Here is a 21699-nt window from a genome sequence, read left to right as displayed (position 1 = left end):
AAGCTTTATACTTAAATTATGTAATCCCTATCAAAAGCATCATTACCGTATGTACTAAGTACCTCACTATATCCTATAACTAGGCAAGGGCCGGCTGTCGTATTAAGGACAATTTAATTAAAAATAGGTATATCTTAAAAAGGTCACTGGACAAAGAAATACAAAAAGGCTTTATGCTATTTTTGTAAGTATCGAGTATCAGAAATAAAATTTAATGTACCGTTAAAAAAAAACAAGCGCCGAGTTAACTCGAAAATAAATATCAATGGTTTGCAAATTTTAATTATTATTATTTATATATTAACCAGTGACTGATATCTAGTTGATTGATTTTAATATATTAAGTTAAATCATTTTATACATTATCTGTAGTTATTATTTAGTTTTGACTGTTATAACCCATTTTCACACGTATCATGTTAATTACGTACAATATACTTGTATCCTGGGTGGAGCTAATTAGGTCAGTATAGAAATGTTTTCCAAAGGAGCGACGAAACTTTTTCCTTAGGCACAATAGGCCTTTATTGGATTAGCTTTCTTCTCGCGAGTTCGCCGCGGGGATTACGTGATTTTGACTGATCTGTTAAAATATTACACGGAAGTTAAATAATATTGTAAAAGCTTTTGATATTGATATGAAGTATGCACTGCAAACGAAGTTATTACTATATTTTTGAAGTTATACTTTTTGGCGCGTTAGGGAAACATGATGAGAGTAAATTTTGACGATGCGTGCGCACACTGTCACAAATAACCGACACACTGAAGTTAACTAGTCAACTAAGAAGAAGTTAGCAACGTGAAGTTAGCTAGCCAAAGAAGTGTAACTTCTTACGTGCGTACATAAGTACACACACACTTGTTTTTTTTTTAATAAAAGAAAGACTTTCCGTTTTTGCTACATTACTGGCAGTGTAATGAAGATGCATAAAAAACAATATGTTAGCTAGTACTGAGGTGTTAAAATTTATATTTCATTAATTACCTCTAAAATTAGAAATCGACGGTGATTCCAATGTGATTAATAAAATAATCTAGAAGAGATATAATAAGTCCGCAGTTCGCAGTTCATGCGAACTATTCAACCATTTCCCAGTTCATGTATCTTCATACTTTTCTGGAATACTAAATTTATCAGTCGTTTTGATTAAAAAACAAACTTAGTAATTCAGCCAGCAATTACTTAAATCACAGGCATTAAATTTCCTACGTCTTTTGATTTATCATTTACTAGCTGTGCCCGCGACATTGTTCAGTACACAGGTATAAAAAAAATGTAAAATAAAAGTAGCCTAAGTTATTCCTTATTACATCAGCTACCTGCCAATGAAAGTCCCGTCAAAATCGGTCCAGCCGTTTCAGAGATTAGCTGGAACAAACAGACAGACAGACAGGCAGACAGATAAAAATTATAAAAAAAATGTTATTTTGGTATATGTACCGTGTATATACATTTAATTTACTAAAAAGCGGTTATTTTAATATTACAAACAGACACTCCAATTTTGTTTATTTGTATCGATTTATATTTTACTTATTTATTTGGCTTAGTTTGACTCTTAAGTCTTAGCCTATCGAGAAAATGTACTCGCTTTTTAAATTTTATTGCGTACAGTAATCGTGTCACTTATACTCGTATGATCCACGGCCCTTTATAAATCAATTTAGCTCGTTTTCAATGCTCCACTGGAGGATACAATGAACAATCAGTTAAAGCATAATATAATAACATAGCAATACGCGATTGTAATATGTGTGATAGCGTACGTGAAACCTAATTTTTTAATAAAATAACATAAAATATTTAGTATACTTTGACCCAATCCTGGGAGGGTGTTATGACCCCAATGACCTTTGGATACGCCCAAAGGGTAGTGAAATACTTAATCTCCATTTCGAACATCCGTGAAAATGAAGTAGACCTCTCATAACTTGTAAAAGTAACATTTATTTCAATAAGAGGTTATTTTCTAACTCTTGAACACTCTCCTATATATTTTACAAACAGATCTTTTCGTTTATAATTGTATTATAGGACTTATTGAAACATTAAGACAGTACTTGTAAAAAAAATATGTTGTATAATTTTTTATACATTATTTTTTAATTCTTACTGCTTTTGTCTTGAGAGTAATAACAGTTACAAATGAAAACTTTACCCACATTCATTTGAAAAGCTTAAATAATAATTAATACATGTCATGCTAAATACGAATTCGTTCCCTCGTAAAAATAAACATAATGTTAAAAAAAATCCTCTTAGGCCCATCCAAATTTCCAATGTTATGACTTCTTATTATATAATATAGATAAATAATTTTTCTTTTTGTAATCGATAAACTTTTAAACTTCTGCAACGACTGCAATATTTCTTATTTTCGTAAAAGTCCAAAATTATATACTACTTTATACTTCAATGTACCTCTAAAGACATCAAGTATATTATATTTAAGTTAGTAAGTTGCACTGCGTAATTCAAGCAGAAAGTGTCTAGCTGCCGGCGTCTTCGAGTACCTACAAGTTATTACAATAAACGAAGTTAAAAGTTATTTGGATAAGAATTCGGAATTATTCATGTTGAATATCATTGTGATTTTAATACTATACTAAGTTTATTTTAACCGAAGAATCATTTTGAACGAATGTCGGTACATACAATCAGAAAAGCGCTATAACGTTCAAGTCTTTATCGTGACCTACTCAAAAGTGTCAACTTTCTAAGATTTCCCTAACCTCGTGTCTGTAAGTACACAAGTACGTTTATGGAATCGTCATATATAAGCACTTCAAATTTTCATAGAATTAATTTTATTATGACGTTATCTTTTTACAACATAAACGAGTCATCGTAGTGTGAGAATGTAGATCTAAACCTATTTGAGATAATGACTTTAATCTTACAGAAACAGAATATATTCGTATCTTTTAACAGAATAACGTCTTTATATGTATATTATTCTATTTACATTTGCATATAATTATATACCTTCGAAAATCTTAAGCAATTTATTTAATTGGAAGGAAATTTAAAATGGCTTTTACGATGTGATTTATCACGGCTAAAGGATGATAGGTGTGACGTACTGGTTACACTGCATGTTGAGGTGCATGCTGAGGTGCTGCATGTAATATTTTGGTTGTTAACATTTTGTGGGTTGTAATTAATGTTTTAGATTCTGGAACAATGTTAAATTTTAAAAATCAAATGAATTTCTAACATATAAAAATGAACATATTGTTACCTTGATAAATTTAAGTAGTATTGTAATTGTCAATTATTAAAAAAATTATAAAAATTTATAATTGTGTTTGCTCGCAAACGAAAAAAAAACCGACTTCAATTAGATCGACAAGTAATACAACGTAGATCGACGAAAATAAATAGTTAAGCAACTACGCGTTATCAAAGATTACTCAAAAAGTAGTTATCAGATCTCGATAAAATATATATGTGACCACATGATAAACATCAGCTTTCGATTAAATTAAAAATTATCAAAATCGGTACACCCAGTAAAAAGTTATTGCGGATTTTCGAGAGTTTCCCTCGATTTCTCTAGGATCCCATCATCAGATCCTGGTTTCCTTATCATGGTACTAAATTAGGAATATCACCTTTCCAACAAAAAAGAATTATCAAAATCGGTACATCCAGTAGAAAGTTATGCGGTATAATACAACGTAGGTCGACGAAAAAAGCGTCAAGTGAAAACGCATTATTAGATATAACACGAAAAGTAGTTGTTAGATCTCAAATAAATTTAAATGGGACCAATTGATACACACCACCTTTCGATTAAAACAAAATTTGTTGAAATCGGTCCACCCGGTCAAAAGTTGTGATGTAACATACATTAAAAAAAAATACAGTCGAATTGAGAACCTCCTCCTTTTTTGGAAGTCGGTTAATAAAGCATTATATTGTTATGCATATCTATACATATAATAAAATGGTAGGAAAGTCAAAACTGTAAACTGAATATTTTTATAAAAGAATACTTGGGGTGTGATCTAAAATCGATACCGAAGCCAAAAATATAGTTTTTAGAAATTTTGTCTGTTTGTTTGTATTTCTGTTTGTCTGTATGTGTGTCCAGGATAAACTCAAAAAGTACTGCATGGATTTACTTCAAATTTGGCACGAATCTTATTAAAATGTCAGGTCAATAATATTTAAGCAATTTTGGTAAATTAATGCTCGTTAAATTCCTCGTAGAATTCTGGGTGTCATATAATATATGACGCTATTAAAACTTCAACGTGGCAAGAAGTAGTTTGTCGTTATTTCGGAACCTTTATAACGATTCACCAACTGCCGACAATCGTAACTTAACTATTACAGTATCTGTTACAGACAACTACTAATTTATTTTGGTTTGGAAGGAACCCAAAGACAGATTTGTTAATTAGACAAGAGTCGAAGTATGCTGCATAGCTACGATGTTGATTCGCGTACTCTACTATGAAGAACTGTTTGTACTGAAGAATTGATTTTGCTTAAATAATATATATAATGTTGCCTTATCAGCACAGGACCGGACCTTGAGCTTATCGGGCTCTGGGCTTATACTACTTAGGGCCCACCTAATTTGATCACGATTGAGATTAATGTGTAATGGCAGCCGAACATTTTAACTGTCAGTTCGAAGTACCTACACCTGAATGTAGACTCGAATTAAATGAATTGAATGGGTTTGATTAATCGTTGTTTGATTTAATTAAAATTATGGATTCCTTCGCATTATCGTCTATTTTTGACTTTGACTTGACTTAGCTGGCCCTTGAATCCACAGGGTTTTGGGCTGAAGCCCGAAAAAGCTATATAGTGGATCCGGCCTTCTATCAGTAGATACAACATATAAAGTCAACACTTTGTCATGATATTTAACGTAGAAATTACTATAAATGACCCAAAATCTGGTGCAACGCCCAGCATGGACATATTTTTATATTTGAAATTTTAAGCATTATGCATTCACAGTTCAACGTTTCTCTTTGTATCCCCACGGGATTGGTTTTTGTGTGGTAATTTTGCTTTATGTTTTATCGCACTGCAGTATGGAAAATTTACTATTTTTATGTCCACGACGCATACACTTATTTTGGTTTTCTGTTTGTTATTCGAATGCAACAACTGTATTAGTCAATAAACATTTGTTATACTTTATGACTGAAATAAACCACATCATAACTTTACCTTATGACTATGTTTTATAATACAATATACGTAGCAATATATTGTAATAGTTTTAAAATATTATTATTAATTGTGTGGTTGTTGTTAGACTTATTGCATGCTTAATATTATGAGGTAAAGTTTTTTTATTTGCTTATTCTTAATCTCTGAAATACACAATAATAATGGAATTTCATTAATTAATTTGTAATTACAAAAAATCATTTATTGTAACTTAAGTTTCACCCTCGTTAACATGTACAACTGCTTCACTGTTGTGATTTGAACCATTGTAATTTTTCGGAACTATATGTAATCAATCTTTGTCAATATATTGACTTTCAAAGTCAAAATTGTTTGTACTCGTATTACCGAAACTGTCGGTATTAGGAATAGTGTATACAAACTAACAATTTTTTACACATACACATAAAGTTCCAAGAAATTCTTACAAATATTGGAATATTGTACAACACAATTATACAAGGTTACAAAGGCTGGGCTTAATGCTGCAGTATTTTCTACCAATATTGGTATGTGGAATGAAGTAAACAGTGCAAGATGAACATTAAAAAACTTTATTTGAATAGGCTTCAAAAGCACCTTCGGATCGTCATCTTATTCCACCGTGTGTATACCTATGTGTGAGTGTATAGGTACAATGGAATAATGTATAAATAATATTAGGAATCTCATTTCTTGTACACATATAAAGTATATAATTTTTTTAACAAAAACAAATTCAGTGTATTTTTATTTTATGATAAGATTGCGTTAAATCATTACATTTGAGACATCTTGCAAAAATTTATACGTGAAACGCGGAGCACTTATGTAAAATACTCTGGACTTTACTATACCGAAGTTATGATAAAAGCATCACTTTAGCTCAGATGCTCCATTTCAGATAACCATGTAATATGATAAGTATTTGTCTAAATAACTTTTGTAATAGTAACGTTACTTTGTAATAAAAATTATTTAGATTAGAATTATCTGTGTTATATGATTATAACGTAAATAACAATTAACAACGATTTAAGATTTTTTTTAATATTGATTTAGATTTACACAATTTTAACAATTTTGATGTTTAAAATTTAGTAACACAATAAAAACCGAAACTAAAATATAAAACAAAAAATATTGTATTGCGGAAATATACTAAAAAGCTGTCTTTAGCAGAAGCTTTGCTGTATGGTGGGAATATGTAGATACATACTTGTGGATACATAATATGATAAAGACATAAAATTCAAAACATGCACCTACTTAAATCAGAGGTGGGGAGAGGTATTTGTGATAGACTGCGGTAATTACATTAAATTTATTTCATTTAATTTTGTTAATAATTAAAACAAATTCTTAATCTATTAAATAAATAATTATTTTGCGGGACATTAAAATAATTGTTGGATATGTAACCTTTTTAATCCTTGCCACAAAAATAAATACCTCTAATGTGTATCTGACTATAAAAAACCTTGTCGTTTAGGCCACATGACTGAAGTAAAACTTACGTAATTGTCTCTCTCTTTCTATCTTCACTAACTTATATCTCCCTCTCAACTTCCGTTCGCCTCGCCCGATAAAACTTTTCGTAACGCTTTCGTCACGCACTCACCTGCCTTCTTCCCAAGTCAAGCGTGCGTAAACAAGTTTCACTTCAATAAAAAAAAGATATTTATTGTTAGAACTTTATTTATTTAATACTTCATTGTGCACTTTAACAGTATATGACATATTGTAACTACATTACATATACAAACTTAACAACATGTAGATTGAACACTTGTCTATAAAGAAAACATTAGTCGCATGACGTAATTGGTAAATGACAAAATTGTACTGTATGTATGTAATTTATATTAGGCTGTATTCATTGTTATTGTATATATTATATCCCTAAAATAAATAAATAAATGTCTATTCTTCATCTGTTCAGGTGCTCACGTCAATCCAGCGGTCTCTGTTGCGTTATGTGTTCGACGCCGTGTATCTCCGCTTCGTACGGCCTTGTACGTGGCCGCTCAGTGTGGAGGCGCCATAGCAGGCTCAGCTGCTATATATGGGTAAGTGTTTTTGTTACCTGTTTCATTCATAAAAGTTATAATTTTCACCTGTCGAGAGCAAAAGTACTAATATTGTTTGTTTTATAAAATTACGAAAACTTTTTAAAAAGGTTACACAGAAATTTATGATTAATTAATCGGATTAAAAAAGTTTCCGAACAACTGATTCGCCACTTTTTATCTCTGTATATAATTTTATATTATGATTATATATTGCTATACTGTTAATCGGCAATTTATAGTTTATACATCTCTATTAACAAATTTAAGTTAAGCTTGTTTTTGACGGCGTATCTACAACGTGTACTTTATTATAATTACGAGTAGGTATATTAAATAAACCTTCTTCTCTTGTATGGAGAAAGATGCCTATGCCCAGCAGTGAAATGTTACATATCACAAGACTTAATGCAATGCGATGTTAAATAATCATTGGAAACTCTTTTGGTAATGATTTTCAAATGTGCGCTATGTATAAAATTTACTATGTGCTATTTCCATAAAAATAATAAATAAATAAATACTTGTCAGCTTCTTCACTACAATGATATACCAAGTATATTCTTTTTTATGAGTTGACAAAATTTGCCGCGCCGCAAAAGTCCTACGGTTTTAGCAATGGTTAGACAATCTGCTCTGTGTAAAACGTAAAGAATACAGTCACTCCCTCTCTTCCCGTGGGTGTCATAAGAGGCGACTAAGGTACTTAAAAAGCCGACTGATGGCGGGATAACCATCCAACTGGCAGGCTTTGAAATACACAGGCCGAAGACTGGCAGCAGCGTCTTCGGTGCGACAAAGCCAGCCCTGCGGTTACACCAAACCGCCTGCCCAGCGTGGTGACTATGAGCAACATATATAAGTTGATGCCATTCTTGGAGCGAACTTGTGGAGGCCAAGTAATACAACGTAAGTAGACGATAATTGTGTTTGCTCGCAAACGAAAAAAGAACCGACTTCAATTACATCGACGAGTAATACAACGTAGATCGACGAAAAAATAGTCAAGTAACAACGCATTATCAAAGATTACTCAAAAAGTAGTAATCAGATCTCGATGAAATTTAAATGTGACCACATGATAAACATCGGCTTTCGATTAAATTAAAAATCATTAAAATCGGTACACCTAATAAAAAGCTATTGCGGATTTTCAAGAAGTTCCCTCGATTTCTCTGGGATTCCATCATCAGATCCTGGTTTCCTTATCATGGTACTAAACTAGGAATATCTTCTTTCCAACAAAAAAAGAATTATCAAAATCGGTACACCTAGTAAAAAGTTATTGCGGATTTTCAAGAGTTTCCCTCGATTTCTCTAGGATCCCATCATCAGATCCTAGTTTCCTCATCATGGTACTAAACTTGGGATATCTCCTTTCTAACAAAAAAAGAATTATTAAAATCGGTACATCCAGTAGAAAGTTATGCGGTATAATACAACGTAGGTCGACGAATAAAGCGTCAAGTAAAAACGCATTATTAGATATAGCTCGAAAAGTAGTTAATAATATATAAATAAATTTAAATGGGACCAATTGGCACACACCACCTTTCGATTAAAACAAAATTTGTCGAAATCGGTCCACACGGTCAAAAGTTCTGATGTAACATACATAAAAAAAAAAAAAAAAAAATACAGTCGAATTGAGAACCTCCTCCTTTTTTGGAAGTCGGTTAAAAAATAGTCAAGTAAATACGCGTTTTCAAAGATTACTCAAAAAGTTGTAATCAGAACTCGATGAAATTTAAATGTGACCACATGATAAACATCAGCTTTCAATTAAATTAAAAATCATCAAAATCGGTTTACAACGTAGGTAGACGAAAAAATAGTTAAGTAAAAACGCATTATTAAATATAATTCGAAAAGTTGTTGTTAGATCTCAAATAAAATTAAATGGGACCATAAGACACGTACCACCTTTCGATTAAATTTTTTTTATCGAAATCGGTCCACCTAGTCAAAAGTTCTGAAGTAACATACATTAAAAAAATAATATAAAGTTCGGAGAATTTGACGCCTTGAAATTGTAAAAACCAAAAACTTAATAACTTAAAATTGTGCATATTGTTACCTATCAAATTCAAATGTTTTAGTTTAAATTTTCAAAATTCATAGAATACAACTTAAAACATAACTTAAAAATAATATATAATGTATTTGGATTTAGAATCTTACATAATGAAAGAACTTTGACAAGGAGATGTCTATTGACTACTACATGTAAAGATGCCTGATGATGGTCCAATAAAGGATCGAAACGTCGCATGAATTTGCAATTGGTGGTTTGATTGGCACCTTATGTCCACTTTCCTGCTAACCGTCAAAGAATATTAAAAAAATAAAATCGAATTGAGAACCTCCTTCTTTTTTGAAAGTCGGTTAAAAATACAATAATCAGTAAATGTCTTTAACATACACTCACGGTCATCTGTTCCTAAGGTAAGCAAGTTAAATGTACAGTGAGTGTGAGAAAAAACTAGGTTACTCATAAATGGGACGGGATGATACTCGCAAAATTTCGCATTGCCATACACAAGTATGGAAATTTTAATTACCGGTGCTTTGCTACTTCACTGACAGAGAAATAAATATACTTAAAGCTAAGCAAAATACTAAATTATTTTGTGAAATTTTGTTTTTAAAACTTTGATAAAAAAATGTATAATTATTAGTGGCAATATAGTATTTGAAACGCTACTGCACGTAACCATCTCACTTTTGATCCAAAATCTTATATTTATTTAGGAGACCCTTCTTGTATTTTAATACGTTACGCTTTTCCACTGTGAGATCTCATGATCTTTCAAACATCCTGGAAGGGCTAAAGATCACTATCAAGTGATTTATAACAACTGGAACTGAATCATTTACGTGTTCTTCAAGCTATAATGGAGTGACATACAAGAACACACACACTCAGACAAGAAACATATTTTCATACAAATATAAATATCTGCCTCGTACATCAGCCAATCGCAGTCCACTGCTGGAAGTAGGCCTCCCCTAGTCAGCGCCAAACTTCCTGGTTCTACGCAGTTCTCATCCAGCCCCCATCGGTGATCTTTCTTGGATCATCGGTCCAGTGGGCCGGAGGACGTCCCATAGTGCGTCTGCCTAAACAATCCGTATCAAATAAACGAATCCTGAGGTAAAAGCTTATCGCAGCCTCGCATCACTACATCAGAACGATTGTTTAGGGCCTGCTCCACTGGTTGCCGTTAACGCTATCTGACGTTTAAAGGTATCCAACAGATAAAAGTTTATGAAGTACCTATTTGATTTTTTTTTACCATCGAATTCCGGTTTCCGGTTCCAGAAATGAATCTAATCGAATCGAATCTGAATTAAGGTGAAACAGGCCATAATTGCCTATTTTCCCTTCTGCTGTTAAAGTTTTCCGTAAAATATATACAAAATTATTGAATCAGGTCCTTAAACATGTTTACATATAAGTGATATTTATATTATCTGAGAATTATACATTCATAATGCGGTGTCATAATAAATATTTAAACGCTTAATCAAAAAAATTGCTTATTACAAAGGGAAATGAGTTCCAACGTAAACAAACTAATTCCGAGCTACGAGCTCCACACTATCGTATTCAACAATTGCGTTATATTGCGCAAAACGAACACTCGCTACAAAATGAAACTAGCTTATCTATAAACTTACATACTTAGAACTTTAATTATAATTCTTTGTTATTTTTAAAATATAATCATAGCTTGTTATTTATATAATCTATAAGAACATTAATAAAAATAGTATTTTTAAATAATTCTGTAGGGCAGTCGGTTATTATAAAGTCTTTTCGCATTAAAAAATAGAGAGCCATCACTGTTATTTACTTAGCCATTGATTACTTGCATAACGGAGGAAGAATTGACCATGTGTTAAACATATAACTATATTTATGTATTTAACACTTTATTTGTATTCTCTATTGACATTTATAATTACAATAGAGAAAATAATAATATTCTAACTAAAAAAAGTGTGAAGACGATCTTATTAATCGACTTCAAAAAAAGGATGAGGTTACTCAATTCGACCGTATACATACCTATATATTTTTATTTTTTTTAATGTATGTTCGGAGATAACTTCGTCGTTTATGAGCCGATTTTGATAATTCTTTTTTTTTGAAAAGGAGTTATCCCTGGTGTGGTACCATGATAAGGAAACTAGGATCTGATGATGAAATCCCAGAGAAATCGAGGGAAACTCGAAAATCCGCATAACTTTTTACTGGGTGTACCGATTTTGATAATTTTTAATTTAATAGAAAGCCAATGTGTATCATGTGGTCACATTTAATTTTCATCAAGATCTGATTACAATTTTCGGAGTAATCTTTGATAATGCTTATTTACTTGACTAATTTTTCGTCTACCTACGTTATATTACTTTTCGATATAATTGAAGTCGGTTTTTTTTCTTTTGCCTGCAAACACAATTATTACTGACAGTGATATCTTATAGAAAACTCCTAGGAAAAAATAATAATGAAACATGATACAACTAGGTAAACGGAACAAATTTCTTAGAATTTTATATTTATTTGTATTGTAGGTACTTATTTAATAGTGTCCTTTTTCTAATACCACGATAATTTAGTCCATAAATTTTTCTTAGCTGATAAAAGGTCTTTTCCCTCTTCAGGAAAAAGATGAAAGATTTATTTTTCTGCACTTATTTACCGCGGATCGGCGGTTATATATGGCTTCCGTTGCACGCAAGTTTTCTTTCAATATTATCCTTTACAGCGCGTGACCTGTAATCCTGTAAAGAATAAGGTCTGTATTTTAAAATAGAGTAGGTCAATATTGTGTAATATGTGATCTTCATTTATTACTAATCTAATTGTGGGTGCTCGAAAACGAAAAAAAAAACCGGCTTTAATTACACCGTAGGTAGCCGAAAAAATTGTCAATTAATTACGCGTTATTAGGAATAACTAAAAGAGTACTCGTCAGATCTCGAACAAATTTAAATAGGACTACACAACAAGTACCTGCTTTCGATTACAAAAAGAATTATCAAAATCAGTACACCCAGTTATGTAGTATGTAATACATATTATATTTTATTCTTTTAGACATAGTACAGTATAATAAACGAAATCAGTACAACATTATGTATTCTTTCAATACAATATAAATTATATAATTTGTTGGTTAGATTTACCCTATTTACAGTGTATATTTACTTTGAGTACAAAGTAATTTATTGTTCTAAATAAAACAATTCAAAATAAACAAAACATGTGATGTTAAATCACAAACATTAAACTTTTATTTTATCATATAGAAGTAACGAAATAACAGAAATTTTGGTCGAAATTAGGGAGACTCATGTGAAAACTCTAATTAAGTGGATTTATATGAAAATATTTTGGGTTAAAGGTCTAATTTTTGACGTGAAATTTTCGTCCGCTCAAACGTGAGGAACCTGTGTAATTCAACATCTAATTTAATCAGGAAAACTGTAATGAGTTGAGCGTTTTTGTGTTAAATTCTCGTGTCGCGGTGTTTGTAGTTAAACTCCTCCGAAACGGCTTGACGGATTCTCATGAAATTTTGTGTGCATATTGGATAGGTCTGAGAATCGAACAACATCTATTTTTCATCCCCCTAAATGTTAAGGTTAGTTCACCCCTAAATATATTTTTTTAATTTTTAGATAAATTATTTTATTTTTATTTTTTTTATGATACAACATTAAAAAATACATACAACCCTAAATTTTTAACTCTCTACGATCAACCCCTATTTTTAAATAGCATTTAGAGGGAAGACAACGTTTGCCGTGTCAGCTAGTTTGTCTATATAAATAAAAATGAATCGTGTAAGTGTGTTCATAAACATCCGGACGACTGCATCAAACTGTATATTTTTTTTCATTATTGTTAGGACAAGGTATGTATATAAATAAAATGAAAAAAAAAATATATTTCACAAAAAAAAAAAAATAAGGCGGTACGGAGTTCTTCAGTTCGACTAGCATGGTATATACGGGTATAGACGACGCATTGGCACAGTGTTCATCCCGCACATGGCAGTTGTTTGTAAAGGCCATAGCTATATTTGTATTGGTATAGGCTTTTATTTTGGATGTTTGATATTTACCTCGATTTCCAATGGCATCGAAAATTAAGTGGGTAGAACCAGGGATTTTCCCTGTGTCAAAAAAAAAGTATTCAAAAATAATAGATTCTATCGATGTATCGATGTTCACCAATTAAAAAAGTCTTAAGCTTAAAAATGGTTTAACTTGTTGGAAAAACACCACCGTTCTATCAAGTACAAGTTGCAGCCAAACATTTACTAACTACACTCCTATAAACAGCGCGTAAAATTTGACGAACTTTTTGATCTTTTATAGGACACTTAACTGTCGTTGTTGTTGAGCTTTGATGTCGATACTTTTTAGGACATTCTTAATTTTTTTTAATGTTTAATTAACAAATTGTAATATTTGTTACCAATTTATAATAATTAAATAAAGCTAAATTAGTCAATATTTAAAAATATACTTTAGTCAGAGTTAAATATTTTAGAATTTTTAAAATATGGATTTAATTTTGAATCGAATTAAGCTTAATACGCATATAAATAATTTTGAAATAATTTCGGATTCAGTTGCCGGAATGCCGTCTTCTATATACCATAAAGTTACATGAAAGAACTCATAGCGTGGATTTTGTATAAATGGGCGATCATATCGACCTTTCCCTAAATTAAGAAAGTGACTTATTGAGCATAAGGAGTGGAATGTTACAGGCTTAATATAGAAGAATTTCCATCGTACGAATTTCTCTTTCCTTTTCATTTTAAAATATTTTTATAAAAATCAATTGAGAAATGCAAATAGATTCCAAGTTTTCTTTTGAGTTCGAAACGTGTTCGGAAACAAATATTTGTTATTTCTTTGCCATTGACATGCAATCACCTGGTCTCGATACCGTGTCACGTTTATCGCATCGTTAGTTGATAGTTGATACTATCTTCTGAGCATGTCTGTCTGATATAACACACATTCGACTTGTTCAAACAATATGACGCATTTATGTTTTACTCATGACATGTTGGTTTTGATGATTGAAATGTTTGTTCGTTTGATATATTTTTTATATGAGATTATTGTACTCAAAATTGTAAGATAAAACTTGTTCGTGTATTTTCATGTCAAAACCATTTATTAATTTTTGAAAGAAAGTCTAAATAATAAAACTCTGTGTTATAAAAATTGAGACAGAATAAAAATCTCGTGAAAGTGGTGAAACAAACAAATACACTAACTACTATTTTGCCTTTAAATCATTTAAAAAAATTGTAATAACTTTTACTCGAGGTCTTATATTTTTTAAAGGAAAGGTCCAACTTAACTTTATATTCGTCGAACCAATATAAACTATGATTATATAAATAACATGTAGGCAATATTTTTACACCAGGAAATGGAAGGGTTCGATGATCAAAGAATCGCATAATGCGATCTAACATCACATATATTAATAATATTTTTATACGTGGTTTTTTAGATTAAATAAAGAAATAAATATAATAATAACATGAAAATATTTAATTTATTTTATTTTAAAAAAATCAATCTAAAATTACTGTAAATGTCTATATAGGGTTCTGTTAAAAGTTTGTCGTTATCTGGGCATTTCTATCTGTATGTGTGTGTTCTTAGACCCTCATTACAAGATAACATCTAAGTGTGGTAAAGTCTAAGGCTTTTATTTTTTAAATTATATTTACAATATGATTAATTCAAAATTTAACTATATGCAATAATCGTTTAATACGAAAGAGTTTAATTACCACGCGAACTAAGTTATGAATACCGTTGTTTAAAAATATATTTATTAGCGAATAAGCACCGTAAACAAGTTTCAAAAAAACAAAGGAATATGAACAGGTTTTAAAGTCGCAACACAAGCTATGTCTGTGCATCTGCCGATTACATTCAGGGAACTATAATTTTATGTTAACGAAGATATGGATTCCGTCGAATGTGCTTTGAAGATAATGGCTTTTTTTTATTCACCTATTTTTGTTTGTTACGAGACTACTTTCGTTTTGATCACCTTGAAGTAACAATTATAGGACCTATAACTAGTTTTAAATTATACGTTTTATTACAATAGTTATTGTTGTTATAACTGCCCTCTTATTTTTAGTCGTAATGTGTTGTAAAGTTGTAATTTTAAAACCTTTATTAATAAATAGATTTGTTAGCAGAAATAATAAGTTAGAATAGTCAAAATAAATTTGATTAAAATCAGATTATAGATTCTGTGATTAGATGAGCGCGCTAAGTAGTTACTTAGCTCGCTCATCTAATCACAAGTATTATATGTAAATCAGTAAAGGGTTAGTTAACCCTTTACAACATCAAACATCTTAAATCATATATGCTACTTTTGTTAAATTAATATTCATTGATTAGCGTATTTGTTACTATTATTATGTGATTTAATTTACTTTCAAATAATTAAGATAGACAGATTAACAACTTAAAACTTTTACGTTCTGTTTGTGAAACTAGCACAGGGTACGTAATTTCACTATATCAGAGTTGGAATCGAATCGAATGAACGCCAGTAAATCAAGAACAATCGCGGAAAATTTCTAACTTCTACCAAAAAGATTTAATAGATCTTAGGTTTTAATAAAAGGTAAAGAATGAGGGTTCGAGTTCATGTCGTACTTAATGTAAATATTTTTGTGTATTTAGTTTCGAAGGTTGAAAATAGTCGATTCAAAACATGTACAGTATTGGCAAAACGAAATGAAACTTTCTGATGTATAAATACATACGCCCGGGCAGAGTTTCATTCCTGATAAGAATAAGAAAACAGGATAGCGAATGGAAAATCCCTTGAGATCCCATAGTCCTAATGATAAAGGACTATCTACCTGCTCTTTACCGCGCTCTATTTTATAATAAGACCATAATAAGACCTACTTAGTAAGTGAGTTATTAAAATTTTTATTTAAATAAGTTACAAATAAGTCTGGTAATCCCTGATTCTTCCAACTATCTTCTACAGTTTTATTGTTGATGAATTTTATAAACATCAGTGTTCGTACCAAACGAAATTTTTTTAAATCGTTTATTTTTAAGACGTTTTATAAACATTTTAACATATCCGTTTATAACTCTTAAAACATAATTTAGGATGACAATTAATTTTCTTTTAAGCAGTCATGACATATTATTATTATATTATAATTACACTTTTTTGACATATATGCATATGTCAAAAAAGTGTAATTAAAATGAGGTTTTACAAACGAATTTATTTTGATACTGCTCATAATTATAGTTACTGCTTTGCTTTTAAAAAATTACAATTTAGGACTATTATTACACAAATCTTCAAATAGATCGTCCTGCTTATGGTACAAAGTTTTACGATTTAATTTTTTTTATTTTATAAATTTTTCGTGTAAGGGTAAATATTATTCTGTAAGGGTCAGTATACAGCTTAGTGTGTAATGTACGCACAAAAGGAATATTTAAGTAAGTTTTCTAAAGATTTTTTTATAATCCATTCGTTGAAAGGTGTCAGCGTTATCGTGAATACCGGCTTATATGAGATTTTACGAGCGCAGGCTTTTATTTGATGCTTTTAATAGAAAAAAAATATATTGATACACAAAGGATTTATGTATAGAGGTTTTAATATTAATTGACCGATTGATGGTTATTTTATGCCAGAAAATAATGGAAAAAATTCTAATTTTGAAACAATTTTATCCTTATTATATATTATACCAAGCAAATACCGCCAACAACTACTTTTGAATATTTATTATTTTTTGACTAGTCTGTTGGCGCAGTTTGTAGTGGCCCTGCTTTCTGCTCAGTGGGTTGTAGGTTCGATTCCCATCTGAGTCTGGGTGTAATATTGAAATTTATTTATTTATTCATTTATATATGTATTATTTCTATATATATCAGTCGGCTGTTACTTTTTACACACGCATTAAGTTGCTTGCCGTAGGAATAGACGACCGTAGGTTAGAGATATTAAAAAAATATTAAACAAATGCAAGTATATAATGCTATATTTATATGAAAGTAAAATCGACGTGAGTCACTATTGAACATATTTTAGTTACACTTTTAACTTTACATCTGCACTCAAACGTCAAAAAAGTAGCCGGATGCCAGGTGCGACCCTCAGATAACTCTGTTTTTATCATCCTAACTACTTTGTGACACTGAAATGAACCTTTTAGCGGATCACTTTTGACTTATTTGAGAATAAATATTATTCGTGACTTTGTTTGCTTGTTATTGTAGGTAGCAAAACTATTGATTAATTTATGTGTAGGAAATTATTTATCGTTATAACAATATTTATTAGGTGTTAACTCGCTAACTTTAATAACTCGCACGACAATATTCACAACATCGCACACAAACGAGTGTGCTTTAGACCACACGACTGAAGTAAAACTTCTGCACAATAGGCCTGCACTGTATCTTAGATGTAAGTACGAAACGAAACTGGCTATGAGAGAAAGAGAGAAAGAAAATATGTGCTCGCACCTCTCTCTCTTGCTCCGTTCGCTTCGCCCGATCACACGTTTCGTAACGCTCTCATCACATATCCACAAGCTTACTTCCTAAGTAAAGCGTGCATGACGAAGTTTTACTTCAAAGACTTACATTAGAATTACAGACCTTTACAGAAGTTAGATTCACGTCACATCTTATGTTCTTTAAAAAAATTGCATAAAAAAATTGATTGTCTGTAAAGTTGGTTAACGGACGATAGTTTAACGTGACAACGTCATAACAACACATCTCCTCAAACGTATAGGCCACTCGAGTGGAAGAGAGATAGATGCGACGCAAGCGTACCATGAGCATAACGGGACAATGAGCGTAACGCTACAATGAGTCATCCTTTTTCAGTTTAAAGAAATCCGTTGCGTAGTTTTAAAGATCTAAGCGTACAGACAACGGAAAACGACATTTTTTTTATACTATGTAGTGATGAACTATATTAACTGTATTATAATGAAACAACTTTTTTGGATTTTATCAATCGTCACTGTATTTTTAAATTATAATCATCTGTCGTTTAATTATGCTAGTGGCTTTATTAATATTTAATAATATTCATACAAGTTAATTTTTAATTTATAGTATACATTCGGAATCCCCGCTTTCGACAAATGGAGAAACATTAGTATTATTTATTATTACTATGGAATGTTCTAATAGACTTGATATTTTAGTATAATACGTATAAAAATAACTGGACTATAAAGTAAATAGAGAAAGCGTTGGAGCTTGAAAAAAAAAGTTTGACTCGAAAGAGGTTCTATCCCATGCGAATAAAAGTATAAAAATATTGAAAACTTTATAATATTCATTATTTATTATTTGCGAAGATTGAAACGAAGGAAAATAATGAATGACTTTATTTATACATAGAGGAAATATTTGATTATTTATTTGTAAAAGATAAAATCAAAAACTACTGTACCTATTTTATAAATTTCTTCACCAGTACAACGCTACGTAACATAGGCTATATTTCTACAAAGAAAACGGACCAACATCGTAACGAAACGTAACAAACGTTGTCAAACGTTGCCAACGTAAACGAAGACGATGTAGAAAGCTAGTTATATATAAATACAAGTTTATATACCCAGGAACAGCTATGAACTAAACTAGTGTTCATTTGACACATCGTACAATAAAAATACATATAAACTGCCGTAACAGCAATATAGAAAACGAGACCATTATTACCCGTCATTGTTACAGAGCACCTGCCAGATAAAACATTGTGTCGGTTACATTAACAAAAGCTCTAGCCGTTTGTCAAAGTTGTTGCGTATATTGTTGGGAGGAAAAAATTTACCTGCCCAAGATGTGCCTCTTCGTATAAGTGTAATAAATCTAGATAAATGTTGGGGATGAAATACTTAGATTCTGTTGTCGAATTTCGCAAAAAGACGTCATATGTTAAACGTCAAATATATAACCAACCTCCTTGCTAAGCGACTTTAATTTCTTTCCATTCATCATTACAGCCTATACAGTCCACTGCTGGACATAGGCCTCCACAAGTTTACGCCAAAAATAACGTGAACTCATGTGTTTTGCCCATAGTCACCACGCTGGGCAGGGGGGTTGGTGACCGCAGTACTGGCTTTGACGCACCGAAGACGCTGCTGCCCGTCTTCGGCCTGTGTATTTCAAAGCCAGCATTTGGATGGTTATCCCGCCATCGGTCGGCTTCTTAAGTTCCAAGGTGGTTGTGGAACCTTGTTATCCCTTAGTCGCCTCTTACGACACCCACGGGAAGAGAGGGGGTGGCTAAATTCTTTAGTGCCGTAGCCACACAGCACTTTCCATTATATTTATTTAAAAAAAAGAAAGAAAAATTGGCGACAAGAAATGATTTGATAATACTTTGCTTTTGTTATTCAATTGACGAATCAAAACAGGGACGCGTAAAACAATATAAAAACGCCAATTTTAACTTTATGACTAACCTAAATATAAATCCTCCAAACTCGACGTGTGAGTAACAGCTGCAGTTTTTTGTTTGAAAATTTAACCTTCCAATTATAAAATGCAGTGGAAATTGTAACTTATCTGTGCTAATATAATAACTTCTTTGTTGTATGTGTGTAAATGTAAATATCAGAGATCCGTAAACACACAACACAAGCACAAACGCGCAGATAATTTTATGGCCTACACAAATATTTGTCATGTGCGGAAATAAAAACCGCGACCGTAAGTGCAACTGTCAGGTACTGTAGTCACTGTACTATTACGTCCTCAATGTTATATTTATTATATTAAATTGTTATTGTGATAAAAAATGAACGCTGAACACTTTTATTAATTTCTTTTATGTTTCCATTAATTACAAGGACAAATGTTTTGATATAAGAAGGAAGAAAAAAAAACTTTGAATGTAAGAAGTAATATCTGGAACTACAAATATTACCCTAAATATACTCTTACTAAAATACCAAATCCTGAGTCATAAAGACTGTATTTTTATATTATAAGCTTTCAGGTTCGAAATTCCAATATTTGTACACTCGGGAAGAAAAACGTAAATTTCCTTCAAAGCGTCGATCAAATAGATAGATAATACACGTGAAAATATACAAGAATATTTATCCATAACTAACGTTATATCTGCATATCGGTATGTGTAGCTTTTCTGTATTGTAAACGGAACAAAGACCGTTACATTCTTTATAAGACAAATTATAATAATTCACAGGAAAAAAATGTAATATAAATCTCGTGTTCTTCTCGAATGAATAGTGACAGTTTAAATTTAAAATATCATTAAAGAAATGAAGATTCATTCTCTAGAAGTACGAGCTATTATGAAATCAGCGTAGCATGGCTTCCCCGAGGACAGTAACTGTCGTAAAAAGTGGAGAAGTTTGAATTTCGCGAAACTTCTACTGCGCCAGTGAGTCGAAATTTACGCTTGGGTAGTGAAGTTACGAGAAAGAGCAGTCAAAGTTAATCCCTATTTAATAACAGCTGAACGGAGTCTGCAAATGTCCAACTACTGGACAAAGGCTACATGTATACAGGAAAATAGTTTAAGCTTAACCAATTCTGAACCACTTCGGGTTGACGAAAATCCTTCCTTTAAAAAATACCAATCAGTATCGAAAATCTTTAATAACAATCATTACTAAGCTTTAAGTGTTCTTTGAGGCACAGTGAACATACTCTCGATAACGAATATTTAGATTAGATTCAGTAATTTGAATTAGATATTTGTTGCAAACAAATACTGGTGAAATCGAATATTCGACCATATAATTTCATAGAATTTAAAAAGATGTCACGAACTCTACACAATGTAGCTATTATTATCATTTCTACAACAAAGTTTTTTTTATAAAAAATTGTAATCAATTAGGTACTTAATAAACAAAGTAATATTTATATAGTCTGTCACATTGCAAAAAAGGGAAATTCGAATTAATTAATTTGATTGATACATTAGTAATGAAATTATGAAAAATGACATAACATGAATTCTTTGTAAGTAATCACTACATAGTATAAAACAAAGTCGCTTTCTCTGTCCCTGCACATGTATGTACGCTTAAATCTTTAAAACTACGCAACAGATTTTGATGCGGTTCTTTTTAATAGATAGATTGATTCAAGAGGAAGGTTTATATGTATAATAACATCCATTAAATAGTGGAGAAATACTGTTATTTTTGAGTTTTCTAATGTTATGTCGTAAATAATAATTATTTTTTTCGCTTAAATTGCAAACGCAGGCTGAACCCTACGAGATTTATCAAAATAATGTACTAAGTATTGTACACATTGAAAAGGTCTACAGAAAACTCCGCGATGGTATATACCTATCTCTTATGGATATCCCACAATAACATTTTT

At 31.1% G+C, this 21699-nt stretch overlaps 2 protein-coding genes across 4 annotated transcripts in view; one reads left to right on the top strand and one right to left on the bottom strand.

The window, feature by feature from the left end:
* LOC123658013 (low molecular weight phosphotyrosine protein phosphatase-like) overlaps positions 1 to 21699 on the bottom strand; it is a 479256-nt gene that overhangs the window by 205812 nt on the left and 251745 nt on the right. The window lies entirely within an intron of this gene.
* The window catches only part of LOC123657931 (neurogenic protein big brain), a 112253-nt gene that overhangs the window by 5106 nt on the left and 85448 nt on the right, over positions 1 to 21699 (top strand). The window contains exon 2 of the mRNA XM_045593420.1: positions 7125 to 7251. Within this exon, the coding sequence (XP_045449376.1) occupies positions 7125 to 7251 (127 nt within the window). The remainder of the gene's footprint in view (positions 1 to 7124; positions 7252 to 21699) is intronic.

This window comes from Melitaea cinxia, chromosome 1 (assembly GCF_905220565.1).
Source record: "Melitaea cinxia chromosome 1, ilMelCinx1.1, whole genome shotgun sequence".
Classification (NCBI taxonomy): Eukaryota; Metazoa; Arthropoda; class Insecta; order Lepidoptera; family Nymphalidae; genus Melitaea; species Melitaea cinxia.
The sequence above is the reverse complement of the archived record's forward strand: the minus strand, read 5'-3'. Positions and strand labels throughout refer to the sequence as shown.